Source organism: Microtus ochrogaster, unplaced genomic scaffold (genome assembly GCF_000317375.1).
Source record: "Microtus ochrogaster isolate Prairie Vole_2 unplaced genomic scaffold, MicOch1.0 UNK26, whole genome shotgun sequence".
Taxonomy (NCBI): domain Eukaryota; kingdom Metazoa; phylum Chordata; class Mammalia; order Rodentia; family Cricetidae; genus Microtus; species Microtus ochrogaster.
This window is the reverse complement of record NW_004949124.1, coordinates 4,239,813-4,265,173: the sequence shown is the minus strand read 5'-3', so window position 1 is coordinate 4,265,173 and position 25,361 is coordinate 4,239,813. Positions and strand designations below refer to the sequence as shown.

At 50.3% G+C, this 25,361-nt stretch overlaps 1 protein-coding gene across 1 annotated transcript in view; it reads left to right on the top strand.

Annotated features, from left to right (window-relative positions):
- Plb1 (phospholipase B1) overlaps positions 1 to 25,361 on the top strand; it is a 52,681-nt gene that overhangs the window by 19,410 nt on the left and 7,910 nt on the right. The window contains exons 20-34 of the mRNA XM_013354056.1: positions 1,076 to 1,171; positions 1,881 to 1,952; positions 6,633 to 6,698; positions 10,474 to 10,534; positions 11,047 to 11,105; positions 13,291 to 13,358; positions 13,626 to 13,669; positions 13,890 to 13,989; positions 17,496 to 17,547; positions 18,346 to 18,426; positions 19,826 to 19,891; positions 20,320 to 20,414; positions 21,798 to 21,873; positions 22,995 to 23,099; positions 23,513 to 23,608. Of these exons, the coding sequence (XP_013209510.1) occupies positions 1,076 to 1,171; positions 1,881 to 1,952; positions 6,633 to 6,698; positions 10,474 to 10,534; positions 11,047 to 11,105; positions 13,291 to 13,358; positions 13,626 to 13,669; positions 13,890 to 13,989; positions 17,496 to 17,547; positions 18,346 to 18,426; positions 19,826 to 19,891; positions 20,320 to 20,414; positions 21,798 to 21,873; positions 22,995 to 23,099; positions 23,513 to 23,608 (1,137 nt within the window). The remainder of the gene's footprint in view (positions 1 to 1,075; positions 1,172 to 1,880; positions 1,953 to 6,632; positions 6,699 to 10,473; positions 10,535 to 11,046; positions 11,106 to 13,290; positions 13,359 to 13,625; positions 13,670 to 13,889; positions 13,990 to 17,495; positions 17,548 to 18,345; positions 18,427 to 19,825; positions 19,892 to 20,319; positions 20,415 to 21,797; positions 21,874 to 22,994; positions 23,100 to 23,512; positions 23,609 to 25,361) is intronic.

Here is a 25,361-nt window from a genome sequence, read left to right as displayed (position 1 = left end):
TGCTGTCTCCTTCCTAAAATCAGATAGAGCATGAAAGACAGGCAAGACTTACAGGTATCCAGGTCTACGTTAGTGACTTGGGGCCGTGTATGTGGTCTCTCTCACATGTGGCCCACCCCGGGGCCATGCTCTTTGGGGGACACAAAGTCCGTGTGCCCAAGAGCTCTGTGGGCAGAGTAGGTAAAGCCTCTATCCCAAGACCTCAGACAACTTGGGAAAAAGCTGGAAGGAGAACAGAGTGGTGTATCCAGACCCTACAGTGAGAAGAGCTGGCGTCAGGTGACCTGCTGGCCTCATGTTAGCTCTGGGCAGGCCCACTTGGTATGCCCTTTAATGTCCTCTGCCTAACTATGGAGGCTAAGAGTTAGGAAGGACATGCCCTGACCCCATCCCCCACCCCACCCTAGCTAGTTTAGTGTTAGCTCCCCTTCTCTTCAGTGTGATAAAACGCCTGACAAAAGGTAGCGGAGGAAGGAAAGGGTTTGTTTGGGATCACAGTTTAGTTTAGGGAGAGACACAATGTATCCTGGCAGGGGTGGCCCAGGCAGGAACATGAGGCAACCGGTCACATTGCATCTACTACCCGGAAGCAGAAAGCTAGGGATGCTGGTCCTCAGGTAGCTTCCTCTCCATGGGCAGTCCAGTAACCCAGTCCATGTGGTGTGGATCCCCCCCCCCCAATTCTCCCAGTCTAGAAAATCTCTTACCAACATGACCAGATGCTTGTCTCTTTGGGGAGTCCAGATCATGTCAGGTTGATGTCAATATTTACTTGTCAGGACTCCCCAAGACTCCCTGGGGAACTAAGAAACACACTTTTCCACTTCCAGCATGAGTTAGGCATTATGCAAATGTGCCCAAACAGGGCATTTTTAAAATAAGACATGGAAAATGTGGAGGCCAGAGAGGGTACGGCTTGAGGTCCCCCAAAGCTATTTCTCTGTAGGAATGCCATTATGTCCCTGGCATGGTCCCAAAGGGAAGAGAGTATGTTGTGATCATTCCCGAAAATCACATGGCCTGTGGCTCCCTTGAACCCCACAGGACCTTGAGGAAGTATGCTTGTGTCTTTCAGAATGGGCAAGCAGACACATCCTTCTTTGCCCCAGACTGCATCCTCCCGAACCAGAAGTTCCACTCTCGGCTCTCGAGAGCCCTCTGGGCCAATATGGTAAGATAAAGGACTGCTTCTGGCCCTGTAGTCTTACCCCACAAAGGGCCCGAGGAACCACAGCTGGCACAGCTGTAGCGGTCTACAGCTTGGCCCTAGAGAATCCTGGATGACACAGCCAGGTTGCACTGCCAGCTGTCCTCTCTGTTAGAGCCCCCCCGGGGAGAAGGCCGAGGGGGTAAACTGAGTTCAGATCCTTAGGGCTCATGTAAAAGCTGGGTTTGGGGGGTGGGCATACCTATATAACCCCAGTGCTGAGGGACGGATATGCCAGGAGCTTGCTGGCCAGCCTGTCTAACCGGAACAGCACACTCCCAAGTTCAAGTCAGAGTCCCTAACTCAAACAATAAGGTGGAAAGCAGTGGGGGAAAACCTTTGACACACTGATCTCTTACCTCCATACAAGCACAGGCACCAGTTCATAAATGTGTGTGTGCGCACACACACACACCAGAAACCCCTCACTTATTCACCCTTTGCGGTACACCACTACGTATGCTAGGCACTGAAACCATGTAATCAGTCTCCTTTAGCACCTCCGCAGTCACACAGGAAGTGTTTTGAGTTTCCAGGGAACCTAGCTGACTCTGGATTCTACTTGCCAGTGCCTGACAGAGCCTCAAGTCAAAGCCACACCCCCAAAATGAAGTTCTGATGTTCACTTGAGCAGAAACAAACTTGGTGTGTTTCTCTTTTCTTTCCTGATCAGCTTGAACCTCTGGGAAAGAAAACAGACACTTTGGACCTGACAGCGTTCATAGCCATGGCCTGCCCGACCCAGGTAGTAAAGGAGGGACTGCTTGGTCTGTCCTCAGAAACTGGCCAGACCTGCCCCTCCTCTGCCTCCTCCTGTTCCTCCTTTTCCTCCCCCTCCTTTTTCTCCTCCCCCCCCCCTTCCTCTTCCTTCTCCTCCTCCAACTCCTCCAACTGAGTTTGCTCCGTCCCTAGGCTGAGAGATGGACTTGGGGGCAGGGGAAAGGGAAATTTGGCTGAGCTGCTTCTTGAAAATGGGTGATGAAGTTGGGTCCACACAAAGAAAGAGGAGCCTGGGTAGCAGAAGCCAGGAAGGCAAGAGAGTGTGGAGCGTATGGGAATGTCTGGATGTGGGTGAAAGAGCCGAGAGAAGGTCCCGGGAGTCCAGAGCCTGGACTGGGTGTTCTCCCCTTGAAGAGGGCCCGCAACAGGGGGCACAAAGGGAGAGACCGAGCTGCCATCAGGCAGGGCTCAAGAGAAGCATCCTGAACTGGCATGAGGAACAGCTTAGGGCTCCTTTTAAGGAGGAATATGTTAACTGTGATTTCAGGCCTGGAGTGGGGGCAGGTTCACGTTCCCATTGCCTTCAGCTCCTGCTTCTGGTCTTGTCTTATGGCTTTTTAACCAAATAAGGCCAAGGCTAGAGAGCCCTTGGTGGCCATAAAAGCAGAGTGCCTGACCTAGTGTGGGAGGCTGGGTTTCCAGTCTGGGTCAGGCTGCAACCAGCCTCCCCCCCCCCCTTCCCCGCCCCACCCGATCCACTCCTTGACAGGCAGAGCCTCAGAAGGCTTGCAGCTCCCTTGGGATATCTGCTGGGGATCCCAAGAAAAGGGGAGGCCCCGATCCTGCCTCCCACTCCCGTTCTGCTGTCTTTTCCATCTGTCTTATATAATCTAATATAGCATGATCAAGAGTGGCAGGAGGAGGGGATAAGAGCAGTGGAGCAGAGGGCTCAATGGCTGGATCTAGTGCCCCAGGCAAAGAAGAAAGTCAAGTCACGTGATTATCAGTGTGCCTGGGTAGCTCGAGTGCCAACGATTGATCAGATGCTGGGTAAAAGGGCTTGGGTGAGGCCCCTCTATGCCATGTGCGAACATATTCACAGCCACTTCCTGAGGCTGCCCAGGGGCACTGAGGTGGAAGAGCCTGGACAACCTGGGCAGTAAGGGGCATTTGAGGACTTAAAGCAGTGATCATGGTATAAGAATTTCATTTTCCTTCTGTTTATGTGCTCTTGTATGTATGGGTGTGTATGCATGCATTCACTGAGGCCAGAGGTGGATGGTGGATGTTTCCAGCTGCTTTTCACCTTAGTTTTAAGACAGGCTTTCCTAATTAACTTGGAGCTAACAACTTGACTAGACTGGCTAACTAGTAAGTCCCATGATCCTCCCAATTCTACCGCCCCGGGGGTCTAGGACTGCAGGCTCAAACTTTGACGTCTGGCTTCATGTATGGGTTTTGGGTCCAAATCCAGGTCCTCATAATTCATGTGGCAAACACTTTACCAACTGGGCCATCTCCCCAACTTATTGTTGAGTTTTTCAGCCCTTTAATAAGCTATAGGACAACACTGAATATCAACTACAAGAGTCCCCTCCAAAGTGTCAAATCTCAGCCGTCATGAGCTCTTCTTCCCCACAAATATATTAGATGCTAAATTGAGGTCCCAACTCTGGGTCAGGGAGAATTTCTTCACTGTGAGCCCCAAGACAAATTATGCCCCTCTCTGTCCCGGTTCAGGCAGGGCGCCCCCAAAAGGGATGCTCTACCTAGAGTCTCAAGCTTACCTCCTCCATTCTGCAAAGAATCTACCCTAACTATTGACGAGGTGAGGTAAGACCCAGCCTCCTAGAGCCTGTAAAAGCCCAGCCCAGGAGAAGCTGTTGCTAAGCAACCCTGGAGCCCGTTCCAAAAGGGCCCATCTGTTGGCCAGCCCAGCTTCACTGCACAGTGTCTCAGGTGCCATCTGCTTGCTGCCATGTGCCTCGGAGCCATGCACAAGTCCACCCATATCTCAGTGTGAGCTGATGGGAGGCCAGGCAGTGAATATTTTCATCCAGGCTGTATCTAAACATAGAAGCAACAAGCAGGACCTGGGGGATGAAGGCGGGGCGGAGGCAGCAAGTTAGGAGTGAGCGCTTCCAGAAGTGCCCATTCCTCCTCCATCCCCAGCCTCACGGCTACCACATTGTGCTGTGCCAGGCAGGGTGACATCACAGCGCACTGCACCGCGGTTTGGGGATGGGTTTGCAGGTGGGGTGAACTGTGGACTGTTCACCATTCCCTACCGTAACTGTCTCCCTGCCCTTCTTTCCCCTACTGAGCCATCTGGAAATAAGCTCTGTCCTTATTTATTAACCTGTCACAGTTAAGTTCCTCTTCATTGGAATCTGTTCCTCCCTGACTTGGGAAAGCTTAGGAGCCTTCTTTTTCTTTTCTTTTCTTTTTTCTGGTTGCCTCCCTTCCTACCTCTTAATGGCATTTCTATCTCTAGCCCTGAAAACGAGGCCCCTCTCAGATTTCCCTGTCCATCTTATGGTCTTCTCTGGGTATGTGGGCATCCTCACTGGGAAGCTGATCTATTTCTAGAATCCCGCCCCGCCCCCCTTGAATGTCATAGCTCCAGCTTCCTCAGTCTCTCACTCTACCTCTGTTTTTTTTTTTAACTTCCCAGACACCAATCCTCTATTTCCAGACCCTTACAACACATTTCCTCTTGGAAGCTACATATGGTATGCGCTTACTGCTCCTACCAAAGAAAGCAGGGAGGGGACTGATGTATCCATAGCCCATCAGAAAAGCCCCCTTCCTTCTCCGCAGACCTTCCCATCTAGCCATGCAGCCCCGCTGGCTCTTGCCTGGACTCTTCCTCCTTGACAGCCCATGGAAACCGCGGGGCAGCCTCCCCTCTACCTGTTCAGGCTGGCAGCCAGGAATCTCTCATGGAGTCGGCTCCACCCCAGGCCTTTAAACCAGCCTGACTCATGCACACCAAGCAACCAAAAGCCAATAAAAGCAAAATCCCAAGGTCCCTTTGTCCTCAGATCCCTTCCAGCACTTTCTCCTCTCCCCCAACTCATGGTTCCTAAGGTCAGATAAATAGTTACGGGACTTCTAGCTCTTCCAGAAAGATAGAAATGAACTGTGTCTTCTGCTCTTTTCTATACTGGCCACCCTGGGACCAGATCCAGCCAGGACTTCTCTGTGGAGGGAGAATCATAATTAGCACCCACGCCCAGTCTTATCCCCAGGGATGTACGTCCCCACATCTTGCGTCAGCTCCCTCGACAAATTCCACACTTCGAGGTCTGCCGGTCTTCATGGCCTAGGAGTGTCTCATGTCCTTCTCCTTGTGCCGAGGGGACAGGCCTTCCCCTGCCCTCCTCTCAGTGTTGCTCTGGGTGCAGGAACCGGACACCTAGGCTGCGCTCCTGGGGTGACTGTTGAGGGGATACTGACGACGCTGGTCTGAGACACTGGCCTAATGAACTATGCTGTGAGCCATTACAGGCTTCTCTGTCCTGCACTGGTGACAGCGCCTGCATGCCCCTGGTCTCTGTTTCAGATCAGAGTGCTGAGACTGCGAAGAAAAGGGGAGACAGGCCTTAGCATCAGGGTTCTCTGTGTAGCCCTAGCTGTCCTGGAACTCACTCTGTAGACCAGGCTGGCCTCGAACCCACAGAGATCCATCTGCCTCTGCCTCCCTAGTGCTGGGATTAAAGGCGTGCGGCACCATGCCCGCCTGGCTGGCCCCAGCATTTTAACCTTCCTCCTTTTCTTCTGTCCTATCTCTTCCTCTTCCTCCTCTTCCTATGGCTACCCCTCCTTGGACCAAGATAAAGCCTCTCCTACCTGAGTTTATGGTGGAGAGTTGGTTTACATCTCCTGAAATTGAAAGGACATCTTTTCCAACAATCTGGCTTTCCCCCTCTTGTCTCCCCAAACCTCTTCCATTTGGTTCCCATTTTTTTCTAAGCCTTGGTCTTTCTGTTCCACCGGCATGTCCTGTGAGTCTACCTTTCTGTTTCCTGGTCCAGACCTTAAGCTGACCTTGCTTCTCTTGGTTTTGTGTCTCCTCGTTTGTTTTTCTCCTGGTTCTCCCCTGCTGCCTCCTCCCTTCTTTGATTAACCCATCACCTTCACCTGGGTGGACTGGGAGTGTTGACAAGGCTTGTATCAGCACTGATTGTAGCACAGACAGGTGAGGAGGGCCTGCCTGGAGAGCGGGTTAGTCAGGGGGGGAAATGACTGAAAATACAGGAAGCCACCTTAAAGGAGGTAACACACGCAGCACAAGGGGAAAAAAAGGACAGGTGATAAAATATATTGATAACCATATAACCCTTCTTCAGAAGGAAAAGTGCTGAAATGTGAGTCTTTTGCCAGAAAAAAAAAAAAAAAGAAGAAGAAGAAACAGGTAAGACTGAGTACTGCGGAGATGTGTAATTGCTCGCTCGGGTCTTCATGAGGTCATGGAGCCCAGACCGCAGGATGTGTAGACTTTCTCTGAGTCTTTTATTTGTGCCTCCCTGGTTAATAAGGGTTTATAAAAACCCTTCCAGAAATGACTGAAGTTCTGTCTGTGCAGCTCTTTGCCCTTCAATGCAGAACCCTGATAAGTAAACCTAGAAGTCAGGGCGGTTAGCTCATGCACAGACTCCGTGCTGTTAGATAACCTCTCAGTGTGATTTCTGTTTCCTCCTAGGATGAGCCCTTCCTGAGAACCTTCCGGAACAGTAACTACACGTACCCTTCCGAGCCAGCCATTGAGGTAACCTCTGACTCATGTCTGTGTCTCTCAGACACAAGCCAGTCCTACCTGCCGGGGACTCAGGGCGTGGTGCAGACTTCACTGTTAGCTTAAGCACAAATAGACCCTTCTTACATACTGGGAATTGGAATGCACAGAAAAGGGTCCGGAACTGAGGCCCCAGGATGCTCCTGACGTGTTCTCAAGTTGCCTACCTGACGTCAGCGGCCAAGCAGAGGAAGTGCCTTGACCTTTGCCGTCCTGGGCTTAGCGACATTGTTTTAATTAAGCATCTCAGCCTTGCAGAGGTGGACAGTGGAAGTGGGGAGGGGTGTCAGGGTGGGGCAGGGGGCATGAAGTGCCATCAACGTCCTGAATGTGGAACCCTAAACCAAGTGGGAAAGAATCTCTGTGCCAGGGGTGGGGCCTGACAGGAAGCTGACGCATATCCACACACACCCCCACCCCCACCCCCCAGCCTTAACTGGATACAAGTCACTTGGCCCTGCTCTGAACTTTCAGAGCTCTGTGGCTTTCAGGATCGACACCCCAAAGCTGGCTCTCCTGATCCTGTGACATACCACACCGTACACATCACACCCTGGTCCACCGGGACAAGCATTTCATGTTCATACTGAGGGCTGGTGGGGATGTAGAGAGGCATGTAACACGGTCCTGACCTGGGTAGTTAGAGCCCAACAGAGTTCACACCTGTGATCCTGTAACAGGTGTATACTGTAAGTGTATGCTATGTGCCATACGCTAATCTTAGGGAGTTAGAAACCGATGGGACTCCACTCTTACAGAGTCCCATGCGCTGAGTTGAGACGTCTAGGCCATAGCTAAGTGATCATTTCCGATAGGGACAGCCATTGCCCAGAGAAGGGAGATGGGACAAAGACCCAAAGACTGAGGGACCAACTCTGTTGCATCGTGGTTGCTGAGTCTGTCTGAGAAGGAGAGACTTGAGTTGAAACATGCAAGTCAAAAAGATGTCAACTGCCCGGAAGACCAGAAAAGGCCAAACCAAAGGGCCAGAAAGCTTGGAGGCTGGAGGCTGGAGGCAGGAGGGGAAGCACGCTGAGCGTACTGAGGAAGGGAAGGAAGGTCAGAGTGGCTGGAGTCAGGGCACGGGAAACGTGGTGAGAGAGGGGAGTGGAGGATGAGATCAAAGCAGTGCCAGGGGCCAGATCACAGCCCCAGTGACTGGGCATGAAGGCTGGGCTTCTAATGAAGAGCTAAGAGAAGCCATGGGAGGTTGGAGGATCTGGTACATACCTTTAAGAGACTTCTCTGGCTGCTGCATGGAGGCTATATCAGACATCAGGGACTCGGGGGAGACTTGCTTTTTGAAATAGAGTGACGTGTAGCTCAGGCTGTCCTAAAACTCCTGTAGCCAAGGATGATCTTGAGCCCCTGATTCTCTTACCCCACCTCCCAAGTGCTGGGGTTACAGGTGTGCACCTTGCTTAAGTCTTTGTTTGGTTTTTGAAATATGATCTTGCTCTATAGCCCAGATGGGCTTTTAATTCACAATGATCCTCCTGCCTCAGCCTCCTAAATGCTGGGATTACAGGTGGGAACTGCCACACCTGAAAGAAAGATCTTTTATAAGCCAGCCAAAGCACTGAGAATAGACTTAGTGGAAGGTGCCAAGGAACTGTCAAGTGTGACATCCTAGTACAGCCGTGTGGCTGGGAGCTGTGTCATCTTCAGGCTCCCTGAATTCTCTCTGACTCATGTTAACCCCAAGGAAAAAAGTCCTGCTTGAACCAGTGACTTTTCATTGTCCTGTGTGACTGAAAAGCCTTGTCAACCAGGCATTCATCTGTTCATGTCCCACTTCCCTATCGGATACTAAGAGGAGCAACCACTACGCTAAGCGCCGGATGGGCGATGGAGAACAGAGTGGGGCTCTGCCTGTCCTCTTGGACCTTCAATCTCAGGATCTTTTCTTTCTCTGTTAGAAGAAAGCTCAGGCTAGAAGGGTATTGCTTGTTTTAGCAGACTGCTGCTGAAAGTGGGCAACATCAACACAACCTTTGTTGCAAAGTCCTGGTGGTATCCTGGACCTACTCTGTGTACGTATAGCAAGATGGCAGGACCCTGGGCAGTCCTAGCTGAGGTCACGGCATGGTGTCCTCCCCTTTGCAACAGATGTACACACTCAGATCTAATCTGTATGTGTCGTATAGAACACGCTTAACTCTCAGAGATTTCCATGGCGTGGTAACTCTAGAACTTTCTTTCAAAGTTGCACTTTTCCCAAGTGGTTGTTCTTGACTTCATAAAACGTCTGAACAGATGGGGGAAACCACTGTGACCCATGGAGGAGACCCTTGGGATAAACGGATCTACTGGATTAAGCAACTGTTTAGGAGAGAGTTTGGTGCAGCCCCCCTCCTTCCCCACCCCATGAAAGCTGCACTTATGTCAAAGATTCTTCAAGGTTGAAGAGGATTTCTTGAATGTTACAGATCCAGAACCAAGTTGTTGTGTGCTGTCTTTAGTCCCCTTAGTTCATTGTCCAACTCTGTGCCCAACCAAAATCCTTGTGACTATCAGGGGAAACTTTTTAAAAATACATTAACCAAACAGATGAACCACTAGCGTCCATCAACGCCAAAGCCCAAACTGTCACCAGGTAGCATCAGAGAGGGCATTTTCCTTGTTTCCTGTAACCCAGATACCTGATGTCTCCATCAGTGGACTTCTTTTGTTCTGTGACTATAAAAAACCTCACGGAATCGTTTCTACATTGAAACAGATTATCCGGGGAACCTAAATCTATGTTCCTGAGCCATGGGTACTCTTTTATTTTTTTTTCCTGTTTTTCTCTCCCTTTAAGGGAGAGTTGTGTTTTGAGTGACAGTTTATCCTCCCTCCCTCTGAGATGAAAACTATGTTTTGATTGACAGTTCTTGCTTGCCCAGGAGGGATGTAAGAAAGTTTGTTTTTAGATAACCTTTCTGAGGCTCTGACAGTTACTCACCATCAGTCGAACCATTGCGGGGAGGCTTTCCTGCACCCCCAGTGCACTTCTATTTGGGCAATGTTAGTTCTTCACCAGTCCTCTTGAATTATCATTTCTGTACCTTCTGCCTCCCATCCCACCCTGACTCCCCCTGGCACCTGGAAAATCTACCCTTTATTAGAGACAAGGACAGTTGACTGAAAGTGTCCAGTGTGGCAGATGTCGGTTTTGCTCATGGGAGGGGGGAGGGTTGATGGCTCTGAGTTAAATAGGCCAAATAGGAAAGATGTGCAGAAACCAGAGGCTTTGCAATTATGAAACTTTGGTATTTTCATAAAAATATTTTAATGGGTGGTTGTTTAGACTCTCGCATCATAATTAATGTCAATCAGCTTGGTGTTAACAGCACACACCAAACACCCCAAAGCACGCCTGTGATCGCTCATGTTAGCCATGTAAAACCTGTATCCTATGCAGAACCAGTTGTAAAAATTCCCTATTTGCTCTCCTTGTCTTGTGGCTGCTGACTCCATTCAATTGTAGATGAGTTGGGAAGAAAAAGGCTGTGCTCTGTGTGTTTGTCTCTGTGTGTGTATGTGTGTGCGTGTGTGCGTGCATGCATGTGCACGCACGTGCACAAAAGCCTACTTCTCTCTAATTTCCTTTTTCCACACCTACAGTTACTATGCCTACCCTTCTGACACCCCCCCCCCAATACATCCGGCCAATGATGTATTTCTAGGTTCCTGGGCTGACTCTTCTCGGGCGCACTTTGCCTGCCCGTGAGTGATTGACCCTCTGTTTTTCTTCCTCCTGACTCAGAACTGGGGCAGTGACTTCCTGTGCACAACACAGAGTCCTTCCAGCAGTGTGCCCAGCTCAGGTAAGTGCAATCATCACACACCCTTCACAAATCGGGTGAGAGACCTGTAGGTGCACCCTAGAGTGGTCCTTGCTGGTCTCATTGTAAGGCAGAGCTTCAGGCTCGGAGACAGAGACAGGGAAGTAGCTACTGCTGGGTTCCCTTCCATGTGGAACAGCTCAGGCCTCCTCCCCAAGTACTACTTACTCTCAGTAACTTTCACTCTTTGGAGTTTCAACACTGCTCCTCAGGCCTCCCTGACTGGTGAGACAGGTGCAACCAGGGATGTGGCCCTAGCTGCCTATTCCGTGTGACCCACGCTGGAACTCTGCTAGGCCACCCATAGGGCGCCTGATGGCATCATGCACTTCAGAGCCTTAGCGTTCTGAGTGAATGGAAGAGGCTGTGCTGGTGAAGCCTTGGGCTAGAAACAGCCCAGGAAGTTGTGGGCTGTGGCAAACTCACTGGTCTTGTTTACTTCATACTGTAAAAGGCCAACACCCACCTGCTCTCCTTTTGCCCTTCTCTCCTAGTCCATGAGCTCCGACCAGCAGACATCAAGGTGGTGGCAGCTCTGGGTGACTCTGTGACAGTGAGTACTAAGCCATGGGCCAGGGTGGGCCCCACAGGGTTTAGCCTGGCTTCGCAGAGCCGGTTCTTCATCTGCCTTCAGTAGGGAGTCCCCTTCCAGGCATGAAGCATGGATCCCAGCCCACCATCTTCCTTAGCCCTACTTAAACTTCACTCCCATGTAACCCCCTACCCCACCCCACTCCCTAACATCCCATCAGTCCACAGTTGCCTGAATTCAACTCTGTCAACACAGTCCTAAAGAGTGCCAGGTCTTCTCTACACATTGCCCGGAGCTCCTCATCCCACTTAAGGGCATGTTCCTTAGGGACAGAGGGAAACACTGTCCTGGCCCACTCGCATGAGACCACTGGTTAGCTACTGCTCTGTGCACCATGCTCTCTCAGCATTTCTTAAAAGGCAGCGTTAAACAGTCATAGCCCTCCAGCTAAGGCAGCAAGAAACTTATGGGGGAGGAGCATCTTGAGGGACTAAGTGACATATACATATGGGACTTTGAAAATGCATGTCCATTCTTGTGGGAACAAAGCCACCCCACAGTGAAGGAAGTGAAGAAATTTTCATTGTGGTCCAGACAAGGGAAGGTAATGAAGAGCACAGACCGGGCCGACAACCATGACTTCACCCGGGGGTGGGCGTGGGGTGGGGGAGGGCGCATACACGTGCAGGGGAAGGAGGTGATAGAGTAGAGGAATGAGACCATCAGAGCCACGAGTCTTTCAGTGTTGCTTTGTGTGTTGGGATCACAATAAAGCCTTGACTGGCTCCAACATGGTCTGTAGCCCAGATTAGCCTCAAACTCCCAGCAAGCCTTAGGTTTTCAGCTGCTGGCATTATAATAAAGCATGAGCTACCAGGCCCTGCTGAGGCAATATTGGTTGTTTTGTTTTGTTTTATTTGAAAGACAGCAAGTAGCGCTGCCTGGGATCAGACTTCCTGAGGATGACCTTAAACTCCCAGTCCTCTTGGCCTCCGTGACTGGAGTGCTGGATTATGGGTGCACACCACTGAACCCCATGTATTTGGTTCTGAGCACTGAAGCCAGGGCTTCATGCAGGCCAGGCAAGCACCCTACAGACTGAGTTGCATCCCTAACCTTGGGGCAAGATTCATATGGTGATATTAAATTGGTTTTTTTTCTTAATTTTTTAAAAAATAACTCATTTTAATTTATCTTACGTGTATTGGTATAAAGGTGTCAGATCCCCTGGAACTGGAGTGACAGACAGTTGTAAGCTACCATGTGGATGCTAAGAATTGAACCCAGGTCCTCTGGAAGAGCAGCCAGTGCTCTTAACCGCTGAGCCATCTCTCCAGCCCACTATTTTTTTTAAAGTCTTTGTTTAATTCACTGATTATGTTACTTTGGTAAATGTCAAAGATAGACTGCTTTTTTTTTTAATTAAGAAAAATATAAGATGGCAGCTTCAGAAATCTTCATAGAAAAGAAGTTAGAGACGAGGAAGGAACACAGGGAAGTAACTGTAGGGTATGATGTCCCCACAGGGTAGAGTTTGACTTTGGCCCTGCCTTGGAGGGGATAGCAGGGAGAATGTGGTCAGGGAAGGGTGAGAAGGAACTAGGGGTTTCTGGGGATGAGGAGGAGGGGGTTCAACAGTCTAGGAACGGGGTGGAGGAGGGAGGCAAGGACAGCAGAGCAGCTGAAGGCCTTGGGGCTTTGGAAGTAGCAACCGGTCAACATGCTTCCATCTGAGGTGTTGAGTGGTCAGAAATGCAGGAAGCAAACGTTGGGGTCAGAAAGTGAATGCTGGATTATGGCATCCAACACCAGGGGTCTAAACCCTGAAGCAGGAAGAGAGACACATGGAAGTGTCAGAGTTAGAGGCAAATGACAGAGATGCAAGAGTTGTGGCCTCCCTGGTGGCAGGAAGGGAACATGGCAGCACCTATGAGGTCAGATGCGATACCAGTGTAGTCTGTAGCAGGCACATGAGTGCCTCCAGGAATATGAACAGTACAAATGGAAGGACCTTCACTGGGGAAGGGGAGGGTGTCAGAAAGGATCGGTGGGACGTTAGATGTGGAAAAACAGAAGAGTGGGCCCCTTCCCTAGAGAAGGCCACGCTGAGTATTGGCTGCTACACAGGGCCAGAAGGCCTGCCCCAAGGCCCTCTAACTCATCGCCAGGTCACAGCCTTTCGTAAGCATCTCTTGGCTTTTCACAGACAGCCTCGGGAGCGCGACCAAGTGAGTCCAGCAGTCTAACCACCTCCTGGAGGGGGCTGTCCTGGAGGTAAGAGTGTCCATGGCTCACGTCCCACAGATCATATTCTATAGGGGCATAAGAAGTGGGCTCCCTGCCACCTGCTCAGGGCCAGGTCTAGGTCCCCATGGCCCTACTCTGATATCCAAGGAGACTCTGTGATGTTTGTATTAGCCCTGAGGGTGGTAGGAGCAATGCCCCAAGGACAAAAATCTCTCTGGCCTGACTCCTACCTGTGACAACTCAGGAGGCAGCAAGTCTGTGTGACTTTGACAGAGTTACTTTTCTCTTCCCCAGCATTGGAGGAGATGGAACGTTGGAGACCCATACCACACTGCCTAGTAAGTAGCCCACACCAAGAGATCCCAGCACCACAACCATAAATAACCCTTACCGAGGCCAGGGCCTTTTGCCTAGAGTTGGAGAAACAGGAAATTATCGGCCAGGAAGAGAGTTAGCTAGCACCAGAAAGATAAGGACCCTCCTGCCACACACTTGGGACCCCAATAGGCCCACCTCAGTTCCTTTCACCTGAGCTCTCTGCTTTCTCTATCTTTAAAGACATACTGAAGAAGTTCAACCCTTCCATCCTTGGATTCTCCACCGGTACCTTGGAAGAGACAGCAGGATTAAATATGGCCAGAGAAGGGGCCAGAGCTCAGTGAGTTGATGTGGGGACCAGCAATGAGATCAGGGTGGGAAACAGGAAGTGACAAGGGGCACGGTGTCTAGTACCCAGTTTATCTGTCAGGGGCATGAACCGCCTGTGCAGAATGGCTCTCAGCATCACAAACTGCTCGGTTCTCTTCCTCCTTTGCTCTTCTCTCTCTGTCTTGCCTCGTGTCCTTGAATCTAAAAGAAGAATTTTTTTTTTAAAGCTGTGTTTTGACACTAGAGAGTTAGATGTCAGAGCCCCTCAAATAGCATGGCCGTGGTTTGTTTTCACTAGGATCTCTGTTGTTGACAGCAACCCAGATAATTAAGGCTGAAATGCCTGACCGGGTTCATTGATTTCCTGCGTGGAGCGTGCTGGGCATTTGCTTTGCAGAAGGGTTGCTGCGTTCTTGTCACCAGGGAGACGGCACAGGCTTGACTCACACGCCACTTACAGAGAACATTCCTTTTGAAAGCCTCAGCTAGGCCCAGGGCTCAGCTTGAATCTTGGTGCCACAGAAGTGTTGATATCCAGTGTCACAAGAGGGAAGACTTATTTGCCTACAAAACACTGGGCCTGTGCGCCGTTGTGCCAGCACCTACTTAACTGTTAGGATTACTGGAGTCCAGGCTTTGTTTATCAGAAGCTGACTCCTCAGTCTCTTCCTCCTCCACCCCTTCATGGGGAAATGGGGGTACGGACACGCGTGTGGGTGTGTGCATTCAGGTGCATGTGCACACATATGTTCCTACAGCTAGAGGCCAGAGGACAAGGTCACCTTTTGCTCAGGAACTCGTTACCTTAAATTTATGCTTTAAAGATTTACCTTGTGTGTGTGCATGTGTGTGCACATACCCGTGCTCACAGAAGCCAGGAGAGAGGACTGGAGATTCAGGTGGTTGTGAGCTGCCTGGCGTAGGAACAGGATGATTATCCTGTGTAAGCATTTTTTTTTTAACTCTTGAGCCATCTCTCCAGTCTTGTAATTTTATTGTTTGTGTGTGTGTGATGTGGGGTACACATGGGAAGAGCATGTGTAGAGGTCAGAAGTCATCTTTGAACAGTCGGTTCTCTCCTTCCATCATGGCTTCCAGGACTCGGACTCAGGTTGTCTGCCCACTGAGCTAACTAACTCACTGCCCTCTCCAACTTAAATTTTGAAACAGGGTCTATGAACCTGGAGCTCACCAATATGGCAAGGTTAGCTGGCTGGTGAACTCTAGGGGTGCACAGCCTACACCTCAGCACTGAGATCACAGGTGTACACCGTCATACCTGGATTTACGTGGTCGCTGGGGATTCAAACCCGAGTCCTCATGATTGGATAGCAAGTGCGTTACCCACTGAGCCATCTCCCCAGTCTCCCACCTTTCCCTTTCCTTACTGTCTTACTTAGCATCTCTGCCTGATCAGAGGCCGTGGTAGGATGTAGCTGGCACCCTCAGGCATCACTCATGTCCAGTGTTGAGGGGAAGCGACAGGAAGCCATTGGCTTAAGTAAGGTTTGAGAATTGTTCTTTTTCTCATTTTGACCCTGTCATTTGTCAGTGTGGATAAGTGGAAGTTCATCTGAAGAGAAAGATAACACATGAGAGACCCGAGTTTGAATTCCCAGCACCCATCTAATTGCCAGGTCCGCAGAGATCAGACGTCCTGTGTTCAAGTCTCTACTCAGAAACGCACTGGCTGTGTGACCTTGGCAAGTTGCTTAGCATCTCTAAGTCTTAATTTTCTTCTCTCTAAGGAGGTCATCATAGAACTTGTCTCTGAGCTGTCATAGGATTAAAGGAGATAAATAAGTCTTGGAAAGATTGTGTATGGCATATAGTCCGTGTGCATACAAAAGCTTGCCATTCTCAGGAAATTTAGTTTCAAATTTTTATTCAGTAGCTAATTAATCATCAAGCAAAAATGCATTCAGTGTCTGCATTACCGAGTGATAGCCACAGACTCCAAAGGTAAAGTCCAGGCTCTGGAAGAATTAGTCCAGCCAAGGAAGGAGACAAAGAGCAGCTAACTTTGGGGGAAAGGGGGGGCTGTGTACAGCAACACTGCAGACTGGGACCAGCTGCTTCTCCTAAAGTACTTGGGGAGCCAGGATGATGTCAGAACATGTGTCTCGGGCCTGGGACCTGTGCAAACAGCTGCAAGGAGAGACCCCAGACTCTGGAGGGAAGGGAGAGACAAGATGGAGGACTTGTGGCTAAGGAGGCAGGAAAAGAGGAGCGTGGTGAGGGCCTGAGGAATAGGAAGCAGCTGGCTGTGGGGGGAGGCACGGAAAAGGCGCCTCCCATGGAACCTGAAGGCCTCATCTCTGTTTCACTCTGGAGCCTGACTCGGGCCTGTCAGGAGTTACAGCGTATCTGTGGTTGCCTTTACTTTATAACTTCTGTCCCTGTCACTATAATCTTGGGTGCATAAATTCTCCGTGAGGAGGGCAGAGATGGCGCCAGTATCTGCCCGCTGTGTCCACGCTCAGCCTGTAACCATCTCGTGTTGGCTCTTTATGTTGTCTGTGTGTCCTTTGCTCCCCTAACTTCTCAGATCAATTGTGTTGTTTTGTGGCAGGGTAGCCCAGGCTGGCCTCTCAGTCACCATGTAGCCAAGGCTGGCCTTCAACTCCCAATTCTCCTGCCTCTACATCCCAAGTGCTAGGATTGCAGGTGTGTGCCACCACACCGGGCTCAACACATGTCTTTTTAAGGAAGCAGCGTCACTGAGGTGTACAGACCCACAGTAAACCACACGTATTCAAAGGCACACAATTTGGGAAGCCTGGATACCTGTCTACCTGCGAGACAATGGCCTCTCTCATGCAGTGAGCATGCCTGTCACTCAGTTACCTGAGGCCCATCCCTGTTGCCAAGTACAGCGATGCCTCGTTCCTGTTCGATGCTGTGTGCTATTCCACTGCCACACATAACTGAGTATCTAGAACTTAACAGTGTGCTGTCCTTTACGACAAACAGTGGAGAGACAAGGAGTCCGGATCCTGGCCATAATGTCTCTCCTATCCTGTCTTGTTGGAAGGGAGGGGGGAATAATGGTGTCGAAATCCAAGTAGCAATGGAGAGGGTGACAGGGACCAAAGGATTGGCTGCCGGGGCTCAGACGTAGCAGTGAACGGAGCCATCAGGCCTGGAGAGGAGAAATCCGGGGACTAATTTAGGAATGTGACTTTTTTCAAAAATAAAAAAGATTATTTTTAAAACAGGCAACCAAGAATCAAACAGGCTCAGCTTGTAGTGAAAAGACTTGTAGATAAAGGGGCGGGTAGCTGAGAATGTTGTCCAAATCCTGGATCAGAGACCAGCGAGGCCTTGGTCCCTTCCCAGGGGCAGCAGGGGCAGCAGGGTCTGGAGCGGTGTAGACTCAGGTTCCTGATGAGAACAAGCCTGTGACGCGTCTGCAGAGCAGAACCTCACAGGCTGACTGGGAAGAGCGGCTTTCGTGGAGTCAAGCTTCAGGCCTCCGTGCCGAGCAACTCTGATAGTGACGTGTCTCCCTTCTAGGGACATGCCGGCCCAGGCCAAGGCTCTGGTGGAGAAAATGAAAGCCACACCTGTGAGTACAGACCCCCTAAAAGGTGTTCTTCCCTCTAGCTGGGGAGATGCAGGGCCTGATGAACCCCTCAGCTTGTCTTCAGCCGATCTTCAAGGGGCTCACAGGCGGTCTGCCTGGCACCCTGCCCGGGGACTGGCTGCAGGAGGACAAGGTGGAGCGGGGAGTTGGCCAAGATCACAGGCCTTGGGCTCTTTATCCCAGAGTTGGCTTCCCAGAGCCCTCTTATATAAACACAAAGCACTAAAAATAGGCTGCCCGTTCCAACCCCTCCCCCTCCCTGCCCCTCTTTCTTCTACTGTTCCTGCACTGTAGACTGTGGCTTCTGGAGGACTCCTTTTATGGTGGAGGCTGAGTGGGGCGCAACAGCTCCTGGGCCTTCCTGCTATTTCCCCACCATACTACCCTGCCGGGCTCTCCCTCCATGAACCCAGGCCGTAAGAGCCCCAACTTTGTCCCCAAGCTCTGTCTTTTGACACAAATTCCTTTGAAGGAACATGGTGACCCGTGAGGCCTTTCGAGAGCTTGGGGCAATGTGAGACACAATCATTCTAGCACTTTAAGAGGATTGGTGGTGGGGAGAAAATAGCCTGTCACCTGTGTATGAGAAGACGACCCCCCCCCCACCACACACACACACACTTCTCACAGAGGAGTGCCATCTTCTGGGCACCATGGTGACGGAGGAGTCCTCAGACTTTTGTGTGATACAAAAAAGATTCCTGAGGAACTGACTACATAGCATGGCTAGCATCACTAGCAAGTGTCCCCAAACCCTAACCTCAGGATCTGTCCCCTCAGACAATCAACCTGAAGGAAGACTGGAAGCTGGTTACACTCTTTGTTGGGGGCAATGACCTGTGTCATTACTGTGAGAACTCGGTAAGTAGATGTCTAGCCCCACTGGGGCACGAGAGTGAAACTGCTGACCCCCGTCCTCCTCACCTTGGGCTCCTCACCTTGAGCGTTTGATTCCACCCCAGCAGCCTCTGGTTCACACAGAGCAAGTGAGACTTAGCTTTGCCTAAGTGATTCCCCACTCAGAAGAAAGATCTAGAAGGAGCTTTGCCTAAGTGATTCCCCACCCAGAAGAAAGATCTAGAAGGACCCAATCTTCACGCCCTGGGGGCAGGGCCTCCTTGGGACATACAGATGGCACTTTCTGGTAGATAGGTGGCCAGTGATTATCTTGTGCCTGCTTAGAGTCTGCCCTCTCTTGGAAGGGAAGGTAACACAATCTTCTAAATGTAATTGGAAAAAAATAGAAGCAAACTTGAGAGTGTCCTTGCTGTCCTTCAGGACCATGGTAAGTTAACCAGCCAGCTGGCCTGGGAGCTGACCCCATTCCTGATGTGTCTCTGTGGGGACACATGTCTGGACTTACAAGCACTTGGAAACTTTCCCTTTTAGAATACATCTTGTTCTAAGCTAGGGACATCCTGTATTTTATTTGGCTGGGGAAAGGCAGCTGCCAGGACTTGGAGGATGTGGTAGAGTGTTTGATGGTCACTGTTGGGGGTGGGCAGGCAGCTCTTCGCTCCTGGTGGATCACAGAGAGCGACTATTCCAGAACCCAGTGTGATTATCTTCCTCACACAGGCTCAGCTCTTCTAGACTCTTCCCTCAGTCCTTTCCCAGAACTAGAGGCCTGGGGTACACGAGAAAGACTTAACCCCTGGGGCTTTGTAATCATACTGTTTTGTCGGGATGGCTACTGCAAATAATAATGAAGACTTATTATAAAAGCTTGGCCTATACCTTAGGCTTATTCCTAATTAGCTCTTAAAAACGTAACCTATTGATAGTAATCTACATTCTATCACGTGACATGACCTCTCTTCCATCTTGTACCTCCTGTTTCCTCTCCATCTGCCTGACAACTCCACCCTTCTTCCCAGAGTCCTCTCTGTCTCCAGAAGTCCCACATAACTTCTTCCTAGCTGTTGGCCATTCAGATTTTTATCACAGCAATCACAGCAATACATTTTCACACTGTGTATAATATCCCACAACGGGGCTTTCAGCATAGCTGGGTCCTAGATTGTGGGGCTCATTGGAAACCAGAGGATAGCAGAGCTGCCCGTGGACACACGGTGTTGGAAATGCCCTCATGGAAACAATTTTGTCTCTGCTCTGTAGAGCTTATGTTTATGAAAAAGAACACCACCAGGTCTCTCGGGAATGCAAGAAGGCAGGACTTTGGGGGACGGGAGTAGCTCAGGAAGAGCTGATTCTCCCTCCCAGAATAGAAAGCTACAGCAAGCCTCCTTTTCCCTTACAGGAGAACCAGTTAGTCGATGACTATATCAAGCACATCCAGCAGGCCTTGGACATCCTCTATAAGGAGGTAGGAGTGGGTAGCGAGCAGCCTGTTTCCTGGTCCTGCAAGCAACCCTGCTTTCTTTCCCACTGCTGCCATGTGTGGAGGGCCTTGGTTAGCATCTAGGCAAATTGAACCCAATTCTCTGCGGGACAGCTTCTAACTGACTTAAAAGCCAGATAATGCATATAGCAAAGAGCTCCTGCTAGAGCCAACTGCCTTGGGTTTGAGGGCAGACACTGTGGCGTTCATTCGTGCTGGGTATCTGGGTATCAACTTTTCTGTCTGATGAAGGGAGGTACTAAAGAGTCGTTGCGATTACACAGGCCCCTCCCTGGGCATCCATTTCTCAGATGGTAATCTCAGGTGGGCCAGGTTAGATTGAAGACTGTTCTCTAGGCTTCCTAACCCCCACTATCTTGAACTCATAAAATCCATGCCTCTGCCTTTCACAGCTTCCTAGGGTTTTCATCAATGTGGTGGAGGTCATGGAGCTGGCTGGCCTGTACCAGGGTGAAGGTGGGAAGTGTGCCATGCCGCTGGCAGTTCAGTAAGTGTGCACAGCATGGTTGCCTGGGGTGGGCAGGGCCAGGAGCCAGGAACACTTAGAAAACACTTGGAACTGACTATAGAACCCAATGCCTACTCCATTCCCTAGATAGTAGTTTCCTTTTCTACACAGTGAGACACACCAAATAGCCCATAAGCCTCCCCAGCACTTCTGATTCCAAAGTCCACCCCTCCCTGCAGAGGACAGTGAGCTTCCAGGACACTTCCAGTGTTCTTAGAATCCTGGCTCGGCTGCTGGGGAACAATTGGACCTGAACCCACAATCTCTCTGGACTTCTGAGTACTTGCCTATAAAATAGGGGTAACTCCTCCCCCAAAGCAACATCAACAGGAAATACACTCATGGGCTAGAACAGGCTCTAGGAAGATACCTTTTCTCCCATCCTCAAAATCAGAACTTGGAGGCCAGCTCCTCATGGGCATGAAGGCTCAAAGGATTCATCTCAGGGACTCAGTTTCTGCAGCTGTGGCTAAGGGGTCCTGTCTGATGGCAAATGGGTGCCCTCTAAAGGTAGCTAAGGAATCGGGTCCCCAGGTGGAACGGTCATGGTTAGTAAGAGAAGTCCCTCTCATGCCTCACATTCCACCCTGTCAAAGGGGTTTCAGGCTTTCCGATAGCCGTCACTCACCTGAGGGACTCCCCAGTACTCAGCCGTAGAGCTGAGAAGCCTCAGGGCTGTGGGGAGTGAGGTTAGAGCTATCAGTTTCTCCAAAACTCCCCTTCTCCAAGAGTTGAGAAATAGTCATCTTGGATGACGGAGGGCCTCCATGACAAGAGGAAGAGACCTTGCCGTAGGGACCTATCCTTCCAACTGTAAACAAGTGTCTTATAAAGATCCCAGTGCCTCAAAATACTTCCCACAATCCATGAGAACAGAGTTGTCTTGGCTGTTGGTCTCAGGGTTTTCAGTCCATGGTCTCTTGACCCTATGGCGAGACAAGTGTTTGGTGGGGATATGTGGGAAGCATGACTGCTCGTTTCATGGAGGCTAGAAGGCAAAGTGGAGGGAGAACAAAGGGCATGACCTCTGTGACTACTTCCTTCGAGTAGGCTCCACCTCCTCTTCGATCTACCACCACCCACAGTGCCAAAAGTTGGGACCAAGCCTTCGTTCTGCACCCGAGATTTTAGGGAATGTTGACAGTCCCAACCACGACACACCTTTTTTGACCTCATTCCTGAGTTAGGGCTCTGTGAGTTGGATGCAAGTAACATAGGGATACTAGTGTGTCAAGCCCCACACCTCCCCACCTTCCACATCCATTGAGCAGCACAGGCAGCTCCCTGTGGGCAGAAACTCCCGTGGGGGCACCGCTGGGCCTCCCCCAAGGAAACCTCAATGCAAGATCTTTTGTCTCCTAGGAACTGCAGTTGCTTTGAGCGTATTCACAACCCCAAAGCAATGCAGGAGCTGAAGAAAGTGAACTGGAACTTCCAGGTGACTTGACGCTCTCTTCCTCCCGTCCAGGATGGGGCTCCATGCTGTGCTCTCTGGGGACACTCAGAACGTGTGTGTTCACCAGGGGTTGACTGATAGGACCTGCATTTGAGGGAATCACTGGCTATCTCTCAAAGTATTTAGCCAGGCAAATTAGATGTCACGGTCAGGGAAAGATGGAATAGCGATCCCAAGGGGACAGCTGGAAGAAACCCTGCCTCCTGGCTCAGGGTCAGCCCCGAGCTAGTAACGGCATTAGCCATCAGAGTAGATGTCACACACAGAGGCCTCTTTCCTTTCCTAGAACCATTACGAGGGGAACAGTTAGTGTCCCTGGCTCCCACATCCCCCTCCCTATGAGCAGAAAGCTTAGCCCCACTGGCTTCTGCTCCCCTAACACTCATACACATCTGTGCTACCCTTTATGATCAGCCTACCCAAAGCCTTGTTGCAAACCAATCCCTCTTCATGAGGCCAATGATAAAGTAATATTCCTTCTGGAAGCCCCTATGACTCCCTCTTCCTTCACCGCGGCAACCTCCCCAGATCATATACATGCAACTAATTTAATCCTTGTTTTTTGAGACAGAGTTTCTCTGTGTAACAGTCCTGGCTCTCCTGGAACTTGCTTGTAGACCGGGCTGACTTTGAACTCACCGAGATCTGTCTGCCTCTGCCTCCCAAATGCTGGGATTAGAGGTGTGCACCACCACCGCCCAGCTTAATTTAATCCTTTTAATAGCCCACGTTTTTGGTACTTAAGTCCGAAACCCATGGGCTCTCTATCCCTGCCATCCTACATTCCTAGAGTCTTGAAGAGCTGATGAGATTCTCCCCACGCAGTGAGGGCAGCTGGACCCGTGGCCAATGTAAGGCCATCAGCGACTCACATTTAGTCTCAAAATGAAAGCAGTAGAGCCTGTGAGTGGAGGACTTCTCTAGCCAGGGCTCTTGATGCGGGAACTCATTACAAGCAGGAGGAATCCATGTACGGGCCTGCACAGCCCCTTTAAGTTCCTTTTGTCTAGCGTGGGTTCACTCCTGTCACAACCAACCCATGGCAGCTAAAGTAGACCCTGTCTAGCCTTGCCAGTCGGGTGAAGCAGCCTCTTCATCCACAGAGTGGCATCTCCGGGCTTTCCTACTGGCCCCAGTACATGCAGCGTGAGGACTTCGCAGCTGTCGTACAGCCTTTCTTCCGGCAAACCCTCATCCCACTGACTGAGGTAAGCTTCAGCTATTTCGAGGAAGCCTGTGGATGCTGCCCTCATTTTTATTGCCTTGCTCTAGGAAGACTCCCAAAGGTACTTCTTTTTCGTGTGTGTGTGTGTATGTGTGTGTATGATTAGAACTTAGACATTCTTAGAAACAGTAAAATGAATAGTGACCAAACGTACCCCCACCAAGTTACCTCCCACCCCAGAGGAGAATCATCACCTCTTCATTTCCAGGACAGGAATTAACTGGGAAAGCTATAATTCATGTTTGCTAGGATGCAAATCCAAAACCTATGAGGTTTTCCACAGTGTCTGAAGCTGGAGGAAGCAGAATAGGAAGGAGGGGAAGTGCTGTGTTACCTGCTGGGAAGGGAATCAGGCGGCTCCCATCCCGATGATAACCTCCCCGTCTCTGGTCACAGCAAGGGGACATGGACCTCACCGTCTTCTCTGAAGACTGTTTCCACTTCTCAGAACGTGGGCATGCTGAGATGGCCATTGCCCTCTGGAACAACATGGTAAGTGGAGAAGGGGGCAGCCTAAGGCTATTGGCTTAGTCCTTCGAGAGGACAAACGGGTGTGTGTGTGTGTGTGCAGGTGCACAGGCTATGACACTGGCTACCCTGCTCTATCATTCTCTGCTTATCCCCCACAGTGCTGGGGTTACGGGCACAAACCACCATGCCTGGAATTTGAATTCAGGTCCTTGTGCACAGCATGAGTTAGCAGAAAGTTCTTAGCCGCAGAGTCATCTGCTCAGCCCCTAATATATTGGGGTGTGGGAATATGTGAGGGTCAGAGGACAAACGTGGGTGTCAGTTCTGTCCTTCCCCTGAGTTCCAGAGGTCAAGTTCAGGTTGTCAGACTTGGATGGAAAGAGCTTTTCTTGTCCCTGAGCTATCTCACTGGGGAAAAAAAAAGTTTTATTTACTGTGTGTGTGCACAACATACCACAGCGGATATGTGGAGGTCAGAGCAACTTGTAGGAGTCAGTTCTCTCCCACGGTGTGGTTTCTGGACCTCAAACTCAGGCCACCAGGCTTGCCAGTAATCATCTTTACTTACATACACACCCCGTGTATACATACCTTTTTGAAGAGTGTATGTATATATATGTACACACACACGTTTGTACACTTACAACTCTTCCTAGGCATTGCTAAGAGAACAGCTTTGCAATCAAACTGAGACTGAATGGGAGTACCAGCTGTGCATCCTTGAGCAGAGTGTCTCTGTCCGCCTGTCTCAACAGCTGTGCAATAATGATAGGCTCAGCACAATACTCAGCTTAGGCAAATGTCAGCCCCAATACCCTTCAGTACCCAGTCTTTAGCATCTCCAGCAATTATTTCCTTTTTTAAAAATTGTTTTTACCGAGCTTTATATTTTTTTCCGCTCCCCTCCCTCTCCCCTCCTTTTCTACCCTGTCCCATGGTCCCCACGCTCCCAATTTACTCAGGAGATCTTGTCTTTTTCTACTTCCCATGTAGATTAGATCCTCTTTGTTGTCTAGGTGCTCTGGGATTGTGAATTATAGGACGGTTTTTCTTTTCCAGCAGTTATTTCTATAGACATCAAAAAGGCAACACCACCCAGCCTATTCTCCCAGGTGGAGACCTAGTTCGGTCCTTTCTGCTCGAGAAGGCGAGACCCTTATGAAATGGACATGCAGTCCTGGGCCCACAGGGGCAGGTGTCCTTGTGCCTCGCCCATCACCCCTGATGTCTACGTCATCTAGCTCAGGGCAAATGAAGTGCTTTCCCAGCCTTCGATCTAGGCTCCTCTGCAATTCAAACCCCACCTGGCCTGCGTGTTTCCCATGGTGACTGAACCATCTACACCCCTGCTCTTTATTGAAGTCTCAAGCCTAGGGTGGCTGTGCCAACCACCACTGGGCAAACATTCCACCCCTGTCAGCAGCTTCATGCTGCATGGTGCCTTCCTCAGCTGGCTCATAATATTGACTTTCTCCTTAGCTCCATCACCTCCTTCTCTCTAGCGGCCAGCAGCATGTTAGCAAGCTCAGCTTTCTTCCCCTCCTGCTGTCTTGGGGTTTTCCTCCCATTGACATCATCTGTCTGCCCAGTTCCAAAACTTTCCAGCATACTCTTTTTCAGCACAGGACTCTAAATTGCCATCAAAGATATCTTTGTGTTTCCCTCGACCCGCTTCCTCAGGTTATCTTGATTTTCTTGGTTCTCATAGCCTAGGTTGACCTGATAATCTATCTCAATTCAGCCTCCCAAATGCCAGGATTACAGCTGTATCGGC